The sequence below is a fragment of the Diabrotica virgifera genome, chromosome 7, assembly GCF_917563875.1.
Source record: "Diabrotica virgifera virgifera chromosome 7, PGI_DIABVI_V3a".
Lineage (NCBI taxonomy): Eukaryota > Metazoa > Arthropoda > Insecta > Coleoptera > Chrysomelidae > Diabrotica > Diabrotica virgifera.
In genome coordinates, this window is record NC_065449.1 from 173918593 (window position 1) to 173943702 (window position 25110).

A 25110-nucleotide genomic window follows, 5' to 3' on the forward strand; every position below is an offset into this window, starting at 1 on the left:
TCTGGAAATAGTATATTGTACAACAAGTGAGAAAAACGACATATTTCTCACGAGCGCAAAACTTTGTTGGCACGAGCAGAGGCATGAGGTGAGTGCTGCAAATCAAGCGAGGAAGAAGTATGTCATTTTCTCATGTGTTGTAAACTATACTTTTTTAATGAATGCGGTTTTGTCAAGAGTTCTAAATTTCAAAATTAAATAATTTAGGTGCTTTTAGGTATATTATATGCATAAATTGAAATAAGATACAAAATATACATGTAGGTATTTAATATTTTTAAAATTTATATACATTATTTATTTAAAATTCTAATTAACAGTTATTTTTGAACAGCTTTGAAAGGTAATTCTTTTTAAGTTTTGCTTTAACTCATTTTGTTTGACGACATTAATAATTGTGCTTGTATTGTGCATGTTACCATGGAAACGATTATATGTATGGAAAACCGTAGGAGATCCCGTGAAAAAAAAATTAGGGCACTGGTGGGAGTGCCGCAAGAAGTGAAAACTTCTTATAGTATATCAATTACGAGCTCATTGCTTTTTCCTCATCCAAAAAGAAGTGATATGCCTATACATAATTATAACCGCGTTGCGTACGTCCTATGCTATTTATGTATATGTTATAGTCAAAGCCCGAATTTCAGGCACTCCTTGGTTTGACTAGGCAATCCTCAGGTCCGAGTGACGGTCTTAGTCAAAGTCCGAAATAAATTACAGTTTCAGCCTTTGTAGGTCTGGATCCCGCGTATGAAAAAAAAGTTGATTAATAGCAAGCTGAAAATTTGTTAATAGCTTAAGGGTGTCTAGTCGAATAAACTTTGATATGTGTGAACACTGGAACAGGGGCAGTTTTAATTGTGGACCAGGTTAAAAATTTGGAACGGTCACAGCACGAAAACGGCACATTTATTTTGTCCGACAGAACAGACTTAAACTGTTCGAACAGAGATTAAACTCTAATGCAAAAATAAGACTGCTATTTATCACCAAATGGGCGTTTTAATGAGTGGAACATGTAGAATATGTCAAATGACAGGAATTATGACAGGTAATAAATAGCAGCCTGATTTTTTCATGAGAGTTTAATCTCTGTTCGGAGAGTTTAAGTCTGTTCTGTCGGACAAAATAAATGTGCCGTTTTCGTGCTGTGACCGTTCCAAATTTTTAACCTGTTCCACAATTAAAACTGCCCCTGTTTCAGTGTTCCCATATATCAAAGTTTATTCGACTAGACACCCTTAAGCTCTTAACAAATTTTCAGCTTGCTATTAATCAACTTTTTTTTCATACGCGGGATCCAGACCTATTGACTAGTCAAACCTAGGAGAGACTACGTTGGTCAGGCAAAGGTCGAAATTTAATTTTATGAAATCGGGGTTTGACTAGTCAAACCCCGATCAGCTATTAAAATGTCGTAATTTGTTAGATTAGGTTTAATAAAATGTAATTTTTTAATTTTAATGTTTATGATTCTTATATTGTCGTAATTAAAATAAAAAAATTAGTATTGAATAACAATTTTCAATTTCGTTGCAAAAGGAAAATGCAGCCGAACCATATTCTAGTCCAATCAGAGAGTGCAGCAAGCACCTCTACCGGTTTCGAAACTTATTAGTCTCTCATCAGGAGGCACATATGCTGCTCTCCCCCACTAAACTAAAACAAACCCCAGGGTGCAGTCCCGCATTGCAACGAAAGAAATGGCATAGATGCCCTAGCGGCAACTGCTACAACAAGACTAAGTTTTCACTCTAATGGCATATAAAACAACATAATGCTATTCTACACCCCACCAGAATGAAAACAATGGGAACCTTCTCTGGTTACACCTCCGAGGCTTCTAAAATATGCAAGTCATACGGATGCTGAGACTAAGGAGCGCTGAGCAGATGGGCGTGAATTGTAAATTATAGAATTCCCTCATCTTCCTTAGTCTCAGCATCCGTATGGCTTGCATATTGTAGAAGCCTTGGAGGTGTAACCAGAGACGGTTCCCATTGTTTTCATTCTGGTGGGGTGTAGAATAGCATTATGTTATTTTATATGCCATTAGAGTGAAAACTTATTCTTAAAAAAATTAGTGTTTATTCTCACATGGTGAGGAATTATGGCATTTAAAATTGCACAATACGATAGACCTTTTACACTTACTTACACACTTACAAACGGAGTTTGATTATTATTTACACGTAATTTGGTTTGACTAAGTATATTAATTTAATTTTAACTCAAACAGATGGAATGTGAATGTCATCGTCAACTCTGAAAGAAAATATTGCAATCGCAATCGGGGAACAACTAAGGATCACCATAATACTAACAAAGCCCCTGTACCGTAGTCACTAGGAGAGGAAGAAAATTTTCAAACAATTCAGATTACTTCTTCAGATGTGGTTTTTTGTATTTGCCAAAAAGAGAGCTCTGACGCACATACGTGCATAATTTGTAATCAGGTGGTACATGTTGTGTCCGCTAACAGCACACTTGGTGCATGCTATGAAGGTTTTGAAAGAAAAATTACATGAATGCGTTGTAAATATACAGAAAAGATTAAAATAAATAAAGGAAAGGGGATTGAAAGTCTTCATGCCCAGGCTAATTCTATGTAACAATGAAGTGAAAAAAAGATGTCCTCCAATTTCGATCTGAAAAAACTGTTACAATCCCCAGCTTTGATACAGCCAAAGGAGATGGTCGAAATATTTTGGGTATCATACAAGATAAAATAATTGATGGTTTATATAGAGTTGGTACGAAATACGGAACAATAAACACACATTTTTAAGAAATCAAAAAAGAGAATGCAAAGAGAATTTTCTTAATTTTGAAGATATTCCAGACGTTAAGCTGTCTCTAAAAGAAATTAGTACAAAAATTTGGAGGACAAGGTTTTATAAAATGCTACTGCAATAAGAAACGCTCTTTAAAATTTTGTAAGTGTAAAAAAGGTCTAACGTATTTTGCAACTCTAAATGCCATAATGCCTCAACATGTGAGAATAAACACTATTTTTTTATTTTAATAACGACAATATAAAAATAATAAACAATAAAATTAACAAATGACGTTTTATTAAACCTAATCTAACAAATTAAATTTTAATAGCTGATCGGGATTTGACTAGTCAAACCCCGTTTTCATAAGATTAAATTTCGACCTTTGCCTGACCAACTTAGTCTTTCCTAGGTGTGACTAGTCAAAGGCCGAAACTATAACTTATTTCGGGCTTTGACTAAGACTGTCAGTCAGACCTGAGGATTGCCTAGTCAAACCTAGGAGGGCCTGAAATTCGGCTTTTGACTATAAACTATACATAATAATATAAATATATACGTACAACATTTATTTCGGCGAGGTGATGACAATTCAATATTTTCCCCATATAAAAAGTGTAAAATGTCCCTAAAGATGTTTTTACTTCAAAAATTTATTTCGTCGAAGCGATAACGGTCGCTAATTTAATACTTTTTCCCCATCCAGAAAGTGCACAACGTCCCTAAAGAAGTTTTCACTTCAAAAATATTTCTCACTGCAATGGCCGACTTCTCACTGCGTGGGAAATTGTTCGTTTTGAATGTATGTAAGCAGTGAGAGATGTTGCACATTGTATAGCATCCATAGAAGAACTAATGATTTTGCGTTAAGAATGAATAATATACTTTGCAATCTTGACGATAAAATCATTAGTTTTCAAGATATATGAAATTAAAAGTTAAGCGGTACAAAACGTTAATAAAGATAACTGTACCGTTGCTATAAAACTTAATAATTACTACTACTACTATCGGTTTACAGCGTGGGCCGACGCCTTCCGACTCCTAACCGTCATTTTTCTTTGTTTAACCATAGACCTGGAGTGATTTCTCTTTCCTCTAGTTCTTTTTCAATTCCCTCCCTCCAGCTTATTCTCGGCCTTTCTCTTTTTCTTCTCCCTTGTGGTGTCCATGCCAAAATCTGTTTAGGGATCCTGTCACCTGGCATTCTCTATACATGACCGTACCATACCAGTTGTTTTGTTTTTTTGTCATCAATTATTGTATGTGTTACTCTCATCATTTCTCGTATTCTCAAACTTAATAATTTATCTTAGGTACCTACTTATTTAAAAGGCAAATTATAATTTTTTGCAAATTTAATTTTTAAATTTTATATGTAATTTTAAATAACTAGGGGGTTAAATTTAATGAAGTAGTCTTAGGTGAAAAATCTGCCCTTCAACTGCGCAGAAAAAAATCCTAAAAACCTTAATAAAATTGTAAACTACCTCAGCAGTAAAAAAAGTAACTATTGTGCAAAAATAACCCCTTTTTAATTATTACACAATGATCCCCTTATATGATTTAGATACTTTCTTCAAAATATCTTTTGTACTCACTTAAACTTTGATATAAAATGTGTTCCAACCTGTACGAATTTACATAGTGATGTACATGTAATATAATTTTATTTTACTAGACTATAATTGGACGGGATTCTGTAGAAAGGGACCAATCCACAAATATGTATTTTGACCAAGCCACATACGATATATACCGTCCGCTATGAGCGAAAGAACCAACCAACATTATCGTTGCAGCATGACAGCGTTCTACAGAAAAGATCCATGTGGGTTGGTTCCTTTATTCAAATTCACTTTTTGTTATATACAAGTTATTTTGCAGAAGGGAACCAAGCTACAAAAAGGGATTTTTTTTAAAACAACTGTCTTCTTGAATTCACGGGACTTCCAGAACAAATTATTAAATCCTAGTAATTTCATAATAACATTTTCTTAGAATATACGCCCGATTTTGTAACTCAATAATGGAAAATAAATGTTTGTTAACTTAGAATTCACTTAAGTTGTTTTGCAGAAGGGACCCAAGCCACAAAAGTGGATTATTTTAAACAACTGCTTTCTTGAATTCACGGGACTTCCAGATTTTGAAATTGAACAAATTATTAAGTCCCAGTAATTTCATATTAACATTTTTTATATTATACGCCTGATTATGTACCTCAATAGTGGAAAATAAATGTTTGTTAACTTTTAATTCACTTAAGTTATTTTGCAGAAGGAAACCAAGCCACAAAAGTGAATTTTTTTATACCACAACTGTTTTCTTGAATCAAAAATATGTGTGAAATCAAATCTAATGCATATTTTCACGATTTTTATGTTAAACCATGATTATTTTTAACCCCTAATTACTAACATCTTAAATCAATGACGTAAACACTAACTAACCGCCTGACAGACGAGTTGAACATTTTAGTGGTAATTTTTGTTTTTGTTAAATATATTAATGAAGAAAAAATGACTTAATGAAAGTATTGATTATCTAAAAAACACAGTAATTAATCTACTTTTCTATATTTATTAAAATAAAAAACATTATAACAAGAATGGAAGGATTGTTTGTGTACCTTTTTATCCTGAAAAGAAGTGTGATAGAAATTATACAAATGAAAGAATCTTAATAAAAATTTATAATCGAATTAAACAAAGAGTAAAAAAAATGAAAATAAAAAGGTTTTTAAAAATGTTAAAACAAAAAAAACTGACAGGTACTATAATTAGTACAGTGTAGCAATGGTAGTGAGTGGCAACATTTTCATCACAAATTGATTCCACTTCGCTTATGTCGTCTTTTACCTCATCAAACCATTTTAAAAGAGTTTCCTCAAGGTCTTTATTCCCTTATTTGATGTTTTTTGAAGAACTGGGGCACATTATGTGTAACGACGAACTGGTCACAAACACTAGCACCCCGTCTATTAGACGGACATCACACTTTGAGCCTAAATATCTTTCGAATAACAACCTGCCGCAAATTGCCGATTTCAATACTACTAAAGAACTAGCCAACTTGAAAAGTTATAAACGGGTGACCTTCAAAATTTTCTAGAAATGAAAATATCCCACTTTCGACAAGAGACGGGCTGTTAGTACTTAAGGGTTAATAGAGAATATTAAATTTTATCGTAAAGTTTTTGGCTAATATTATACTTTTCCGTACATAGCAGATGACCCAATTAACTGGTTGTTCTTATTTTAATAGGTCTCAGTACGTACATCTATAAAAAAAGTTAGCGGTTGAATGTTTTGGGAAGAGTGAGTCCCATCGAAATGCTAGATGCGTGTCGAGATGAATGGCGTGCAGCGCGACTAGATGCGAGGCTTCACTATATTCGTGCACTAAAAGGAAACGTCAACAGGAGATCTACGACCAGGAAACTGGGCTGATAAACGTGAATGTAAATTGGAAATACGAATGCGCAAGACGCTGTAAATCGGATATTATATAAGCTGAATATGTCACAAAAATGTAGGTCATAAATTAAATCACATCTTCTGGGACCAAAAGTAGTTCGATTGAACCTAACTTATCTTTATTACAAATGTGCACATAAGAACTGTTATAGCCTTTGAATTTACAAAATGAAAATCGATTTTTTCCAATATATATATTGTAAACTATTAAAGATTTTTAATTGAATATGAACATGTGGCATTCATATGGTAGGAACATCTTAACAAAAAGTAACTTATTTTATTGGCTTAATGTCCCAGAAAATATTATCATGTAGGTATTCCTTACATTCACGTATATTTCTTTTTTTGTAACTCCTAATAATCTACTTCGGAGTGTGCTAAAAATTATATTTTTTTGTGTACTTTTGAATTTACATATATATTTAATTTATCTATGTTGTAGAAGGTGCTTGGTGGTATGCAGATTGCCATAATAGCAACCTAAATGGAAAGCATATGACTGTGGTACTTCCTGATACATATAGAGCACATGGTCTTAACTGGCATCCTCTGAAAAACGCACACGTAAATTTGGCAGGTTCCAGAATGATGATCAGGCCAGTTGGAGAATAAATAGTTATTAGTAAATGAGTATGATTGTTCATTGTCATTATTAAATGTGCCCCTCTGTGTAATAGTAGTTTAATATAATTATGAAGCACCTTTGTTGTATTTTACTTTTGCTAAATTACTTTTGTAATTTGAAAAAAATTTTTTTTTCTTTCAAAAAGTAAAGAGATGATACATTTTCTTACTTAACTGTGATTTTTGGCCTTATTTCTTCTTTTTTATGTACGGATGACTCTGTCTCTTTTTGAAAATGTACCTGCAATAATATAAATATATTATACTCACATAACAGTCGTACATCGTACTCGAACATCGAAATATACAATATCAGAAGGATGAGAATCAAAGCTAACCTAGAAGAGTTGCAAGAAGACTTCCAGGCCATAGATTGGTTCATCTTAGGCTTATGAGCTAAATTCAGAGCACACTTTTTACCAATACAATTCTGGAAATAAACAAAATACAGAACGCATAGGAGTTATGACGTGTATGAAAATTGAAAGTAGACTAACTAAATTAGAACTAGCACTCTATATTTTTGTATCCGGTTCGAAGATATGAACTCATTAAGTAAACTCCTTATTAAAATTGCTAAAGATCACTGCACCTTAAAAAGCCTGGGTGAAAGTCAAGTACAAATCCAACCAACTTTGAATGAACACAGCTGGTATACTACGGGTCTACCCCAAAATCCCGACAGCCAAAATCCCGATAGCCACAATCCCGACGGCCAAAATCCCGACACGCCAGAACAGGCCAAAATCCCGACAGGCCAGAATACCGACAGGTTTGATAAGTTTCTTTTTAACATATAATTACATTTATTTCTTGTTTTTTGTTTATGGCCATCTGTTTTTTATTTTTTATTACTAAGCAAAAGTGTTTTGTATTAAAAGTATTAAAAAAAAGTCGGAATTTTTACTTATGCCAGGATTGTTGCATGTCGGGATTTTGGCCTGTCGGGATTCTGGCGTGTCGGTGTTTTGGCCGTCGGGATTTTGGCTGTCGGGATTTTGGCTGTCGGGATTTTGGGCGGCACCGGTATACTACTATAGTGATAGCATTGACAAGTAAAAAAACAGAGTTTCATATATGTATAACAGGCTAACCAAAGCAAGTCCTTTAGAATAGTAGTAAGAGATATTCAGCAAAGCCTAACAAAACTTAGACATAAGGTTTTAACTATACATATATATGGGATGTTAAAAAAACCTGACAAAAAGGCATTGCATATGTTCTTTTTTAATCTAAAAATTATAGAAAGACAAAGACATCTATAATGTCAAGAAACTAGGACACTTAATAGTTACAATTGAACCCCCTTCTCTCTAGAAGACTTATTCCACAGTGCACTAAATATCGGAGATTCCGTCATATAAAAAACTTTTGCCATAGAGACCTTAGATGTGTGAAATGTACACGGCCACATCACACTTGAGATTGTTCCAGAAAAACAAAAGACGAAAATGTGATAATGTGTAAATTGTGGAGAACAACAACTCGCACATTACAGAGGGTGTACTATACATAAGCAACTTCAAGAGAAAATGCATCAAGGACATATAGAACGGAATGAAAATCTAAGGAAACCAGAGTACAACACAAGGTATGACATATGCACAGATAATCAATCAAAATAATCAAGAAAATGGTAATAATGTACCAACAAAACAATACAAGCCAACCTAATGACATCTCTGAACTAAGAACAATAATGAGGATCTCGTTACGCAAATGTGAACAATAATGAATCTTTATCACCGCTATTGTCTTAAATGGGTCATAATGGTTCAAATATTAAAAATAGCATTATGGAATGCAAACGGTTTAAACCAGCATTCTTATGAACTGAAACCATTCATTTCGTAACCAACAATGACAAAAATGTCGATGTCATGCTAGTTACTGAAACGCATTTCACAAATAAAAGTCTTCTAACAACATTTAACTGCAAAATTTACTTCCCCAACCATCCAGATGGGAATGAACATGTAGACACAGAAAAAAACTCAAAGAACTCAAAGAAACTCAATAAAACACCACGAACTAGAAAAGTATATAAAAAATCACCTACAAGCCACTACCATTACAATAGAAGGAGTTACTGGAATCACTAAAATATCTGGGACATCTTGGCAATTAGTGCACCCTAATATGTCTGTGTAGATTTTGGCATTGGATCCGACCATCACTAGTAACACCGTTGCCATTTCCTCTATTTTTTCATACTATCACGTTACAATTTTTTGTGATATTATACACGAGCGGGAGCATATTTACAGATGCTAGCGTGTGTAGACACCAGAGTGTTGAAATCAGTTAGGGTTTGGAAAAACAGTACATTTACAGATGCTAGCGTGCGTAGACACCAGGGTGTTGAAATCAGTTAGGGTTTGGAAAAACAGTACATTTACAAATGCTAGCGTGTGTAGACACCAGGGTGTTGAAATCAGTTAGAGTTTGGAAAAACAGTACATTTACAAATACTAACAAATTAGGACACCAGAGTGTTGAAACCAGCTAGCTTTTTTGGTGGTGATACATGCATAGATGCTAACGGCTATTGACATTGATTTTATATACCTACTTCTGTGAAAAAATATTAAAGTGATTTAGATATTAATACATAATTAAACGTTGTTAGGATATGAACAATATAAATATACAGGGTGATTCATTAGGAATGTCCAATCTCTGAATTGTACATTCTAGACCTCAAAATTCTAGACCTCAAAACCTAAAACTAACGACTTTATGGTTACGAATGAAGAGTACATTGCTTACGTAGAATGGATTAAAGAATCTAAATATTGAGTTAAAATAGCAAATCTGCCAGTTGCGTAGAATTTGGGAAGGGTCAACAATATACTATACCCTGTCGTACGCCTTTGGTAGTAGCCAGAAACGTTTGTTTACCATAATTTAATAGTACTTTCTGCCAAGTATGACAAGGATACGTAAAAAGTGTTAAAATTAAATCATCTTTTTAGTAAAATTGTGGCTTATTTCCCATTAAAAATAGTTACAAAGTGTTAAAGTACTGAGTAAAAATAGTTATTAAATTTTTAAATAAAACACCCTGTAACTCAGTAACGAGCCACATTTTATCTAAGTGATTTGGTTTAAATCTTATTATTTTGAGGTCTGGAATCTACAACTCAGAGGTTGGACATTCTTAATGAATCACCCTGTATTAACATAAAATAACAACATAAACATATTAGGTTAATGAGCAGATCCGTGCCCTTTAGCGTTAGGTTGGCTCTGTGTGATGTTTCTCATCAGGTTTCTACTTCTTTTTTTTTTTCAATCTGGACGCCCGTCCAAACCGAGGCAACAAAAGGAAACAAAGAAGTAGAAACCTATGAGAAACATCGCACAGAACCAACCTAACGCTAAAGGACATGGATCTGCTCATTAACCTAATATTTTTTATGTTGTTCTTTTTTGTTAATACAGGGTGATTCATCAAGAATGTCCAACCTCTGAGTTGTAGATTCCAGACCTCAAAATAAAAAGATTTAACCCAAATCACTAAGATAAAATGTGGCTCGTTACTGATTTATGTACAGGTTGTTTTATTTAAAAATTTAATAACTATTTTTACTCAGTACTTTTACACTATTTAACTATTTTTAATATGAAATAAGCCACAATTTTACTAAAAAAATGATTTAATTTTAATACCATTTAACTTGTCCTTGTCATACTTGGCAGAAAGTGTAAGTACTGTATACCCTATTAAATTATGGTAAACAAATGTTTATGGCTACTACCAAAGGCGTACGACAGGGTATAGTAAATGGTTGACCTTTCCCAAATTCTACGCCTCTGGCAGAATTGCTATTTTACCTCAATATTTAGATTCTTTAATCCATTCTATGTAAACAATGTACTCTTCATTCGTAACGATAAAGTCGTTAGTTTTCGAGATATTTGAAGTTAAAAATGAAACGGCACAGCTATTTTGATTAATGTTTGTGCCCTTCCATTTTTAAGTTCAAATATCTCGCAAATTAATTATTTTATCGTTACGAATGAACAATATATTGTTACATGGAAAGTATTGGAGAATATAAAAATTCTCCTAAAATAGCAACTCTGTCAGTGGCGTAGAATTTAGAGGGGTCAACAATTCACTTTCCCCTGTCGTATGCCTCTGGTAGTAGCCAGAAACGTTTGTTTACCATAATTTAATAGGGTACACAGTACTTACACTTTCTGCCAAGTATGACAAGGATACGTCAAATAGTGTTAAAGTACTGAGTAAAAATGTTTATTAAATTTTTAAATTAAACACCCTGTAACTCAGTAACGAGCCACATTTTATCTAAGTCATTTGGGTCAAATCTCATTATTTTGAGGTCTAGAATCTACAACTCAGATATTGGACATTCTTAATGAATCACCCTGTATATTTAAATTGTTCATATCCTAACAACGTTTAATTATTTATTAATATCTAAATCACTTTAACATTTTTTCACAGAATTAGATATATAAAATCAATGTCAATAGCCGTTAGCATCTATGCGTGTATCGCCACTAAAAAAGCTAGCTGGTTTCAACACTATGGTGTCCTAATCTGTTAGTATTTGTAAATGCACTGTTTTTCCAAACCCTAACTGATTTAAACACCTTGGTGTCTACACACGCTAGCATCTGTAAATGTACTGTTTTTCCAAACCCTAACTGATTTTAACACCTTGGTGTCAACACACGCTAGCATCTGTAAATGTACTGTTTTCCAAACCCTAACTGATTTCAACACCCTGGTGTCTACACACGCTAGCATCTGTAAATAGGCGAGCGGGATAGCCTCAAAAAAGCGCTTAGTTTTCGAGAGACTGACCACGGAGGGGTGAATGGCTAATTTCATGGCTTTTATTCATACTTTATATTTTCGAGGGTGCTGAAAACGAAAATGAGGTTTATTTTGAATTTTTTGTGGGGGAACATTGTCAAAATCGCAATTTTAACCTAAAAATAAAAAAAATTAAATCACGTTTTTTGAGTTTACCTCGCTACAACTCTGTTCCGTTTTAATATTTTTTCTGAAATTGCTACAATATATAGCTCTAACATTTCTGAAGACAAAGCTTTAAGTTTTTATTCTTTTCATGATAGAGGTTATGAATTTTCCAAAGAAAAAGGTGCGGATTTGTGCATTGCAAAGTTTAATCGCAAAAGTTGTGTGACGAAGTTTAAAATTTAGCTTCTTAATCACGTGTATTTGAAAGTAGAGAGTACAAACAAGTTTTCTGGTAAGTTTTAGACCAAAATGTTTTATAGAAAAAAAAATAGTGCAACTTTTAATGTCGACATTAGAAATCCCTAATATAACGCTTATTTTTTGAGGGACAGACAATCTAGGTCTAATTTTTCACCTTTAGTACTATCCTTGGATTATAAGCTTTCATTTTACACCTCATTTGTCATTCTACCTAGTATAATGACGGAGAAGTAAACGTTCTTATTCTATTATTCTTGTAGGTACATTTAACATTGCTTGAAATTATGAAAGAAATGGCATGGCAACACTATGACGCACAAACATAAGATTCAGTTGTGCGTTACATAGGGTGCACTAATATCCAAGATGTCCAATATCTGCTGTATACTGCCCTCCCAAGCACAATAATAAAATAGACAACTATGATGTTTTCTTCATAACGCTTGGCAACAAATTTATTGGGAGTGGCGATTATAACGCTAAAAATAAAGTATGGGGTGCGAGCGTTACAGCCTTCTTTACCTTTACACTCCCCCAAAGCACTTTAGATATAACTGATGTTTGTACAACTCTCTTGTTAAAATTTGAATTGCGATAACTTACCAATGCTTGAATCAGCCCTTATTTTCAGTTTTCTTAAATAAATAAATCGAAGGAATTCTCTCTAATTGTCTTATTATTAAATGCCCTACCACCAGACACTTATCTCGTCTGTTGTTATCTCTCGTGCCCCAGCCTAAATGGTGAAAATTCTAATCGCAGCCGATAATGTCGGTGTTACGGTTGCTGAATTTAAATGTAAGTGGATCTAATGCTATTATCAACTCTCTATTTTCGCCCTTTTCCCATAGGCATTTTAGTTAAACCTGAAGTTAAGTCTGAAGTACAAAACTGATTTGATTTTTCTGAGGACATGTGTATATGACTGTTCTCGATTGTTGGTTACTTTGTAAGTTGTAAATTTGACCATTTAGCCTACTAAAATCAATTATTTTTGTCGTCATTATCCAAGATTCTTGGATTAATACTATGGCATCCTATGTTACATCCAAGTGGCGGTAGAGTATCGCCATTTCAACCTTTTTGTGTTGGACGTTGCAATTAATAATAATTTCCTTTTTCCCGATGTCCTTGGTCATAAAGAAGGTGTTGTACTGGTTCTTTTAGGCGTCAATTTTGTTACTGCATCTTCCATTATTACCAGCTGGCGGGTTATAGGTCTAGATCCCGTGTATGAAAAAAAGTTGATTAATAGCAAGCTAAAAATTTGTTAATAGCTTAAGGGTGTCTAGTCGGATATACTTTGATATATGGGAACACTGGAACAGGGGCAGTTTCAATTGTCGAACAGGTTTAAAATTTGGAACGGTCGCACCACGAAAACGGCAAATTTATTTTGTCCGACAGAACAGACTTAAACTCTCCGAACAGAGATTAAACTCTCATGCAAAAATCAGACTGCTATTTATCACCTGTCATAATTCCTGTCATTTGACATATGCTACATGTTCTACTCATTAAAACGCCCATTTGGTGGTAAATAGCAATCTGATTTTTGCATGAGAGTTTAATTTTTGTTCGAAGAGTTTAAGTCTGTTCCATCGGACAAAATACATGTGCCGTTTTCGTGGTCTGGCCCTTCCAAATTTTTAACTTGTTCCACAATTAAAACTTCCCCTGTTCCAGTGTTCCCATATATCAAAGTTTGTCGGACTAGACACCCTTAAGCTATTAACAAATTTTCAGCTTGCTATTAATTGACTTTTTTTTCATACGCGGGATCCAGACCTATTACGTCCAGATGGCCGCAGAGTATCGCCGTTGCCATCCTTTTGTGTTGATGATTGCATTGAATAATGTTTACCCTTTTTCCGGCGCCCTTGCCTATGGCTTAGGTGTTGTTCTGGTTCTTTTAGAAGCTCATTACTTTCCTCCCTTGAGGAGGTGGCAGCCCTAGTCAATGCCCTTCATCTGCAGGGTTCGTCGACCATCATATCGCACCCTCAGTAATATAGAAGCACAATTCAAAAAGTAGATTTTTGGGAAATCACGTTTAAAGTGAACAAAAAACAAATAACATGCTTAGTTATAAATGTGAAATTTGGCAGATTTGTTAATTGATAATTATTGCACTACAAAGAGCAATGAAAAAAAATTATATAAATAAATTCCATTAATTACATGTAATTGAAGAAATTACTTACAAATTAGTCCCATATAGTACAAAAAACATAACAGAAATAAGGAACTTTTTAAGTTTGATCCCTTATATTATAAATGCTCTGTCACTGTTTATGCAAAAGAGCGATCTATTATGAATTATACCCATTTATTTATTATATTTTGCATAATATAACGGCTCAACTAAAAACTATCCTATATAATACAAAATGTTAAAACACGATCTAATCAGGATTTTCGTCATAGAAAGACATGTTACTGATTGCTCCCTTGTAGCAATAAAAACCAGAGGTGGCCGGGGACAATGAGAGAGAGGCACAAATATATTTACCGAACCATTCATGTTCTTTTTCTCCCTCTGTCAATGCTAACCGGTAGAGAATTTCATTTTGTGCCCATATAATTCAAAATCACAGATAACACAAATTTTGAGTTGAGCCCTTATATTACTGAGGGTGCGATATGATGGTCGTCACCCTGCTGTGGGAGCAGGGGTGTCTCAGTCTTAATTGCCGTATGATACTCTTGAGGTACTCTGACTGCTGAGTGTCTGAGGTTCCTGATCCGGAGGAGGTGCTCACCATTTTGTTAGAACTGCTTTTTAGAATCAATTAGGTGAACGGATAGCTTAGCCCCATTGCTCTTTTCTTAAAAACGGCGTCCGATTCATGATGCGACTTCATGATTGAAGCCGTAAGCCTCCGCAGCACTGTTTCTGGGTTATAGGAGGTGATAGTAATATCCTTCGAGATCCATAGAGAGGCTTTGGTAGGATTTGGAAGCTTATCCTGACTGACAATAGCCAGTGATGCTTCCTATCACGGTTTGTGATCAGCTATAACCTTTTCCAGCTACGCCAGCGCCCCATCGTCATCACAGACTATTGTCATGATCTCAACAGAGTAAGTCCACCATTTAAACGTGGGTGACTTTACTTGGCTGTTGGAGGTTGACAAGATTGCTCTGTCCAATTTCTCCATCAGGCTGCGTTTGATATCGTTGTCTCGGTCGGCAGTGAGCTTGCCGTACTGGTTTACGTTATCTATAATAGCGTCCTATTATACAAGGAGTAATAAAAATACATGTCATAAATTTAATCACATATTCTGGGACCAAAAATATTTCAATTGAACCTAACTTACTTAAGTACAAATGTGCACATTAAAAGAGTTTGAAGTCTTTTGAAGTTACAAAATTAAAATCAATTTTTTTCATAATATCGAAAATATTAGAGATTTTTATTGAAAATGGACATGTGGACCTTCTTATGACAGTAGAATCTTAAGAAAAAATTATAGTGAAATTTGGACACCACATAAAAATTTTAAGGGGGTTTTGTTCCTTTAAATCCCCCAAACTTTTGTGTACGTCCCAGTTAAATTGCTATTGTAGTACCGTTAGTTAAACTGTACCGGTTCACTTTTTACTTTCTAATCATCATCATTCTCTTTGCCTTATCCCTATGCGGGGTCGGCTTCCCTAATTGCATTTCTCCAGACAATTCTATCTTGGGCCATATCAATGTTAATCCCCTTTACCAACATGTCCTGCCTTATCGCCGCCCCCCAGGTCTTCTTTGGTCTTCCTCTCCTACTCCTTTCACTTTTTACTTTCGAATATTAAATAAATAAATAAATAAAATAACCAACATAAAATAATAATAATGATAATAATAATAATAATACTGAGCTTATAGATATACTGAGAATATATAAAGTCGATGATAATATAGTGACCTTTTTACAACATCTAATGACAGAGTGGAAAACTAGAATTCATCTTCAAATACCTGGTGAAAGTAACATCGAAACTGAAAATATCGTAATCAGCCGGGGCCTGTTTCAAAGAGATTCGTTGAGTCCTCTGTGGTTCTGTCTAGCTATGAACCCACTATCTCAGCTATTGAACTCCACAGATGCAGGTTTTAGCATCAAAAATAACAACATTGTTACCATTGAAATTAATGGCTTCCACTCGAAACCAACTCGACGAGATGCTAAAAACTGTAGAAACTTTTTCTAATGATATTAGTATGCACTTCGGACTAGATAAGTGCCGTATTTTAAATATAGTCAGAGGAAAAGTACAGCCCGGAGGATTCGATATGCAAAATGGCCAGAACATCGAGGCCATGGGTGAAAACGATATGTATAAATATCTTGGAGTAAAGCAAGCGCGGAAAATTGACCATAAACAAATGAAAACAGAGATAACTACTGAGTTTATACGAAGGGTAAAACAGCTGCTTCGCTCACACCTTAACAGTAGAAATTTGTTTAAGGCACTAAACACCTACGCATGTTCCGCGCTTAGCTACTCATTTGGTATTGTTAAGTGGACAAAAACAGATATAGAAGCTCTTCAGCGAAAAGTACGAACACACCTCACAAAGGCACAAAAACACCATCCTAAAAGTGCAGTAGAAAGAACAACATTACCACGGAATCTAGGAGGAAGAGGACTTATGGATATAGGTGAGCAATTAGATAAACAAATTGCTAATTTAAGAACTTATTTTCAGATGCAGGCTGAGACATCTACTCTACATCGCGCTATCTGCGCAGTAGACGACACAACACCGATCAAACTGAGGGAACCAGAAATACGCATAAACCACCTTACTAAGGACGAAAAAGTGCGCGCCTGGATAGGTAAACCCCTGCACGGGCGACATCCCAATGAGGTCAGCCAAGATTATGTCGACAATATAGCGTCGAACTACTGGTTGACATCAGGAAAGATGTTCCCTGAGACGGAGGGTTCATTACTGGCCATTCAGGATCAGGTTATACCAACAAGAAATTACCTGAAATATATCATCAAAGACCCTCAGGTTCAAAACGACAGATGCCGATATGGATGTCAAGCCCAAGAAACCATCCAACATCTTACAGGTGGCTGCCAGGCATTTGCTGCAACTGAATACAAGGAACGGCATGACGCAGTGGGAAAAATCCTTCATCAAGAGATAGCTATCAAGCTGGGACTTCTCCAAACAGACCATCTCCCGTATTATCAATACGTCCCTGAGAGTATGCTTGAGGATGGCAACTACAAGCTATACTGGGACCGCACTGTGCTCACAGACCAAACAGTGGCACATAATAGACCAGATCTCGTACTAGTTAATAAATTAACAAGACAAACAACACTAATTGATGTGGCGATACCTAACAACAATAATCTACGTAGTAAATTTACTGAAAATATCGCCAAGTACAGAGATCTAGAAATTCAAATACGAAGGCAATGGAGAATGGAAAGTACCCAGACGATACCGATTATTATGTCTACTACTGGAGTCATTCCGAAGACCCTCCTCGAAAGCATAAAAAAGCTGGGTCTGAATGAACATCTTTATAAGACCATGCAGAAAGCTGTACTACTCGCGACGGCCAGATGCGTACGAAAATTTCTGGGAGATACACCTGCATTCCAAGTCACCTAGGGCTCGATAACACGGAAAGAGTCCCACCAGAGCTCAATCCTTTTGATACCGTAGGTATCTGGGATGAGTAAATTTTCCCCTTGGAGGGAGTGTGAGCCGTATGGATAATAAATATACTTCATTTAAAACAGTAGTGTTTAATTTAAAATGCTCAATCTTTTGCCCATGGCAAAAGGGTCTTTTTTCCGTTTGAGCATTCAGTCAGCCACTCTGACCACGGCGCAACGATTTAAATGTCAAAAATCCGTTACTTGACCTTTCAAGGCCGTTACAACAGGTGATTTCCGGCAGGTTAATCCATCTTGGTTTTGTCACGTTTTAGGCGTAAGTCGCATTGTAAAATTTAGATTTTTTCCTTAGTATATTTAATGGATCTGTAGGCTAAAGGTTTGTTCAAACATGAACTTCTGGACGGTCCAGAAACCGTCACGAAACTTCGTAATTGTATCGCCCAGTTATCGTCCTATGATGGTAATTTGGAAACCGATGTTGGAACGGTTACCTGATTGATAACTGATTTATCCATCAACATGTATATTGTTGTTGGTATATCCAATGATAAGAACCAAAGACGTATGCCGTATATATATTAATATTATGTGACACATGACAAAAGCTAGAAACAAATGGCAATCAATGAAAAACCCTATTGCCTGATTACTGAAATGATCATCACGAAACCGTCACTAAAAATCACAATTCTTGTTGGAACAGTGGTAAGGACGATCTGATGACGATCATATTTTTGTTAGGACGGATTTTGTTTACTGCGCAGGAGCGTTACCGTTTCGTGACGTTCTCGGTCGTGTTGGAACAAACCTTAAGTAACAAACAGATCAGGGATTTCCTGAAGGTTACAGGATTCATGTTTTATTGATAAAAGCTCCCGATTGACATAAAAACCCCACTTATAGGTCACACACCATCTACGGTAATTCCTTCAGATTTAACCTACCCTAAAACTGTAAACTAGGCCGCACATCAAAGAAACATAAAACGTAAATCACGTTTCATGGAAATAAAACACTGCTAAACAAATAGACGTCCGGACATTTATGTAACTCTCCGAAAATAAAAATGTTTTATGAGCAAGAATCACACTCGTTTCATTGGTAGGCGGACTTCAAGATTTGTTTATCTGTGTTTTATTTTCATGAAACGTGTTTTATGTTTCATGTTTCATGTTTTACGTTTCATGTCTCTTTGGTGTGCGGCTTGCCTAAAGCCTCGGTTGTAACGGCAGAGTGTATAAAAATATTGTTTTTTGTTAGACCTTTTTTTCTTCCTTTACTTCTTCTTTGGGTTCCAATACCAATTAATTAACACCTTCCACAAGAACATATGGGACACATGGTATACATTTTTAACAGCATGTACGCTTTACTTTGGTCACCATCTTCCACATTACAATAATATTCAAGCCCAATACCGTCTATGATCGCAGTGGGTGACAGCTTTAAACAGGAGACTTAGCAAATGAGCAAGGAATAAAGCAATATATAACCAACCTAAATTCAAGTAAGACCTTTCCTGTTTTCGTGGTATAAATAGTACAAGATATATAGTGTGTGTTGTAAGCTTACACAGTGACAATTAGTGAAAAACATTTGGTTTACCTGGCCTATTATAGATATATTCTTATTTAAGTATTAAACATAATATAATTTGTATATTTGTGTTTTAAACTCATTTAGGTATAATATTAAATCAGTTTCAATAAACCAGTGTAATCCCAAAAGTACTTTTGAGGAACTTTCCACATTCACATAACCTCTTTCGTATGTAAACAACACTATACTATAAGGTATCAATCATTATTATTGTCATTTGTAAGCATGTGAATTACAAATAATATAGATCGAACGTTTAATATTGAACTACAAATCTTTTTTCCACCCACTCTTCGCGAGTAAATAATTCAAGTACATACATAGTCTAACCGGGAGCAAAAAACTGTCAGAATAATTAATTCTATTTTGAATAGTTTTCATTTTTGTTACTACCAATTTTGCCTAGGTAGTTTCCTAACGTAAAAAGAGGGGTAGCAAAACATAATGTTTTTAAAACTTTTTGCCTCTTAGTACTTTTTCGAAAAGTCTGTTTTTATCGAGATATAATTTGTCAAATCCACCACATACTTGTACGAGTATATTATGGTTAAGTACGATTATGGAGACTTGGTAATAATATGAACATTTATTTATGATTTATATTTTTAGGTATATTTAGAACAATATTAAAAAAGAAGCCTCGTCTCGATAAAAGGTGCCTTATCGAAAAAATACAAAGAGGCAAAAAAGTTTTAAAACACTGTGTTAAATGTGTTTAACTAATGGTACCGTAATAATAATTTAATTGCAACGTACACAAACATTTGGGGGGTTTAAAGGAAAAAAACCCCATGAAATTTTTATCCATTAAAAAAGAAGCCACAACTCGATAAAAACTTCTCTATCGAAAAAATACTAGAAGGCAGACAAGTTCTAAAAATATTTAATTTAACTAATGGTACCACACTGCTAATTTAATTGGAAGGTACACAAACGTTTTGGGGGGTTTAAGGGAACAAAACCCCCATAAAATTTTTATGGGCTGCACAAATTTCACCATAATTTTTCTTTAAGACATTCCTACGATAAGAATGTCACATGTCCATTTTCAATAAAAGATGTCTAATAGTTTTCGATATATTCGAAAAAATCGATTTTCATTTTGTAAATTCAAAGGGCTGTAACTTTCTTTATGTGTATATTTGTACTAAGGTAAGTTAGGTTCATTCGAACTATTTTTGATCCTAGAATATGTGATTTAATTTATGACCTGTATTTTTGTTACACCCTGTATATTAGGTGATTAACGAATATTATCCATAAGGTGTATTCAGGCAGCTTTAAATGCGAAGATTTGAAGGCGCACACATACTTTTTCATTTCCTATGCCAGATTACAGCCCCATCTGAACAGATAGCTTAAGCCCCCGAATCCACGTCAAGGTCCTGCAGCCACTATCGCGGAAAACATAAATGGTAAAAAGTGCCAAACTCTTGTTAGCTTACTTTTTTCAATAAGGTCGAGAAAGCATGAAAAGAGTTTTATTTAAAAGAAATGAAGAAAAGACCAAACTCAAGTACATAGATAGATTAGGCCAGGGATGAAATGATCCCATATTTTGATAATATGAATATGATATATAATGAATACCCATAATTTCGAGAGAGTTTGACGTTTCCTACCGGTCAAGAGTTGCTGCTTATAACGATAGAAATACAGTAATAAAAAACATTACTAACGTTAAAACAGCTATTTGCATAAACTGGAAAAACTTGTAAAATCCAATACAATACAAAGCACAATCACCAACAATTGACAATGATTAACGTAAATTAAGAAAAATTCCAACTACGACAAAGAAAAATATTTAGGCATATTTTCGGTCTTCAATACTGCATGACCACAAGCTAGTATAGACTAAGAAAGAATTTAAAAATAAAAGGACTTCATAGTGATAACTATGTTGAAAAATGAAATAAAATCTCAACCACTAAGTGAACAAGGTACGTATATTGAACACTGCATAATTTGGAGTGATTTGTCCGTATATTCCAACAATTTAAATATTTGGGACTAATAGTGAATGGCCAAAAAAACAGACAAGTGAAGAAGTAACGGAGCGAATACTACTAGGCCACAAAATATACTGGAGATATAATGGTTACTGGAGACATGAACTGAGAGACATAATGAAGGGAGAAGATATAGTTAGATTTATTAGAGCGCAGATGCTGAGATGGCTGGGACACACAGAGAGAAGGTAAAATGACCTACTTATTAAGAATAACAACAGATAGAAGCCAGAAACTGAAAGACCAAGGGGAAGACCCATAGCGAGGGGGAAGGACCGGGTCATAAGAGATACCAAAACTCTGGAAGTGAGAAACTGGACGAAACTATGCACATAATCGAAATAAGTGGAAGAAAATTGCAACGAAACCCAAGTACTACAACAAACTTTGACAACAATAATAAGATTCACCACAATAAGCCAATCAGAGAGCTCTAAGTAAGAACGGCAAACATTCCATCCGGAATTAAAAGCCCTGATGATGATGACGATGATGATGTCTGTATATAATTAGAATCCGTTTAAATTAATAAATATATTAGTCGTCATTTTTTAGTTTATCTGTGCCGACAATTTTTAAATAAAACATGATATTATTTTATAATAATTATCTAATGAAAATTCCTATCTCATAATTCAGTAAATCAGCGCCGTTGATAATAACAAAAATTGTTATAATTATATCACTAAAAAAAATTCCTCATAAAAGATATCAAAACCCTAGAAATCTGGTGACAGTGGGTGTTAAATAGATTAGAATGGTAAATTGGGTTATTCTTTTCCTGTGTAATCAAAATTATAAATAGCCAAATAATATGATTTTCGTTCAGTAAGTCACAATGATTTCGTCTATAGTTCTTCTAGTATGTGTTTGCTCGAGTGAATATGTTGTGTCAGAAAAAGTAAGTTAGTTTATTTTTGAAAATCAATAACGACTGTTAATAACACTAATATTGAATATATCGATGTAGTTAAACGTATGTTTTATTTAATTTATATTTTAGATTATCTCTTTTAGATCTGCATAATATTAAAAAGTGATATTATTAGACAGGTATTATATTGTTACTCTATTATTCTGTTTTGAAACAAGATGTACAATCAACACAAGTCTCCTTAGGGACCCTTCCTAACTACAACCTATAATATCTTTTGTGTGCACACATATTAATAAGCAGGTTAAAAGAACGTTTAAGAAAACTGGTTGAAACAACCTTTATTATTTCGTTGAACTTTGAGCTATCTTCTTCTTAACCTTCCGCAACTAACATATGTTTTCTGGACAAAGCTAACATAGGTGTCAGAGACCGACATAAAAAATATTTCCATTGACACAATTTCAAGCGGAGGGGTGTTTACTTCTTGAAGGACTGAAATACAACAAGAATTATACCTACTTTTAATTTATTAAGCCTCTTAAACATTAGCCAATAAATCAACCAATAAATAAAATATCAAAGAAAATAAAACAATTATATCACATCTCATTTGTGAAAAACAAGCTCAATTTTTTCACTGCTGTATTTTTGTACATAGCTTCACCTTACTTACCTAAGCTTACTTCTGGAAATTGGGTTACTAACTTACCAGCACTTGTTCGTAAGTTCTTTCGTTATATTTTCTATTTTTTTCATCGAGTATGTCACATTCAACATTCGATGCCTGAGACAAAATTTGCCGATAATTGCATAATCACTTGACATTGGAGACTCAAACTTCAACACTAAAAACAGGCACGTGAATCAGGCAGCTACTGATGGCGCCGAAGATACATAACGAAAAATTTGGATATACAGTAGAGCGTCGATTATCCGAACTAATTGGGGGACATAGGTGTTCGGAAAACCGATTTGTTCGGATAATCGAACTACAATATATTGATACATATTTATTGTCATACATATTTATCCACAAGTGAATAAAAGCCATATTTATATACCTACAAATTTATTTATATCTTGATAATGACAACTAGCAACTAAACAAAAAAGTGCAGTCTTTGCAACAACATAATTATTTTTGGATACAATATTGAAGAAAATTGAAGATATTTTAAGCGTTAATTACTAAGCTTGCTCGGTATTCGAGTGCGGGACGCGGGAGTCGATAGTTCGAATAAGCGGTCGTTCGGTTGATCGACGTTCGGATAATCGACGCTCTACTGTAATCGTAAAAACTCTAAGTGTCAGGTCTCACAGACCCATTGTTAGTCACGGAAGGTTAAGGCTCTGTGCATTTGTGCGTAGGCGTCCACCGTATATTGCCTTGTCAGCTGAAATGTTAGATTTTGAGTTATATAATGCATCAAATACTGCTGTTTATTATAAAAATTCTTATATACTATATATACTATACCGGGTGTCCACTTATATTTTCCCCCATTTTAACTGCCTATAACTTCTAAACGGTTCAAGATAGAAATATGCGGTTTTCGCTGAAATGTTTTATTTTAGTAGAAGTTTTGTCTGAATGGATTGAATTTTTTATATCGCCTTTAAATGCGAAATAAAAAATGGCGGATTTTTGAAAAAAACTTTGTTGACTTTTTTTAATGGAACACCCAGTATATTTTTTTGTAAATTGAAAGAAAGGTCATTCAACTATCCAGCGATATAAAGTTTTTCAAAATCGGTTGTCAAATCACTGAGTAATTAATTTTTAAAATGAGAGGTGCAACGTGGATATCACATACCTAAATAACATAACTGAGCAAAATGATATTATATTATGTGATTTCCACATTGCATATCTCATTTTAAAAATTAATTGCTCAGTCATTTGGCAACCGATTTTAAAAAATTTTATATCTCTGGATAGGTAAATGACCGTTTTTTCATGACACAAAAAAATATATTGGGTGTTTTAATAAAAAAAGTCAACAAAGTTTTTTTTTTCAAAATCCGCCATTTTTTATTTAAAAGCGATATAAAAAATGGTCATTTACCTAAAAACTTGAAAAAACGGTCATTCATCTATCCAGCGATATAAATTTTTTTTTAAATCGGTTGTCAAATGACTGAGCAATTAATTTTTAAAATGAGAGCTGCAATGTGGAAATCACATACAATGTAACTTGCTTAGTTATGTTATTTAGGTATGTGATATCCACGTTGAACCTCTCATTTTAAAAATTAATTACTCAGTGATTTGATAACCGATTTTGAAAAACTTTATATCGCTAGATAGGTGAATGACCTTTCTTTCAATTTGCAAAAGAATATACTGGGTGTTCCATTAAAAAAAAGTCAACAAAGTTTTTTTCAAAAATCCGCCATTTTTTATTTTGTATTTGAAAGCGATATAAAAAATTCCATCCATTCAGACAAAACTTTTACTAAAATAAAACATTTCAGTGAAAACCGCATATTTCTATCTTGAGCCGTTTAGAAGTTATAGGCAGTTAAAATGGGGAAAATATAAGTGGACACCCGGTACTATATTCGTATGTGGTGCACATAAGTTCAGAACTAGAAACAAAAACTATAGTAAGTCTTTTGTACACAATTTTGTGCTTATCGCAATTTTTCATAACACTATTATATTTGGATTAAAACAAACACACATTTTATCCTGCACAGTAAAAACTAGGACAGCTCCTGGTTACGGTTCCTAAATATTATAAGTTGTACTGGCTAGTAAATTCCATTGACGCAGGTGACGGACAGAACGTCTATTTATAGATGTCTTATTTTCCATTGATGTAGTCTATACATTTGTCGCACTGTCCGTCAACGTGTTAAAAAAATCCGTTATTGTAAT

General features: G+C 34.2%; 1 protein-coding gene across 7 annotated transcripts in view; it reads left to right on the plus strand.

Annotated features, from left to right (window-relative positions):
• The window catches only part of LOC114335140 (microfibril-associated glycoprotein 4-like), a 139416-nt gene that overhangs the window by 73140 nt on the left and 41166 nt on the right, over positions 1-25110 (plus strand). For 3 of the 7 annotated variants that reach the window (XM_050655949.1, XM_050655945.1, XM_050655947.1), the window contains one exon: positions 6702-6961. The exons of the other annotated variants lie outside the window; for them this stretch is intronic. In XM_050655949.1, the coding sequence (XP_050511906.1) occupies positions 6702-6871 (170 nt within the window). In that variant the 3' untranslated portion in view covers positions 6872-6961. Of the gene's footprint in view, positions 1-6701; positions 6962-25110 lie in introns of those variants that run through there. 7 annotated transcript variants of the gene reach the window in all.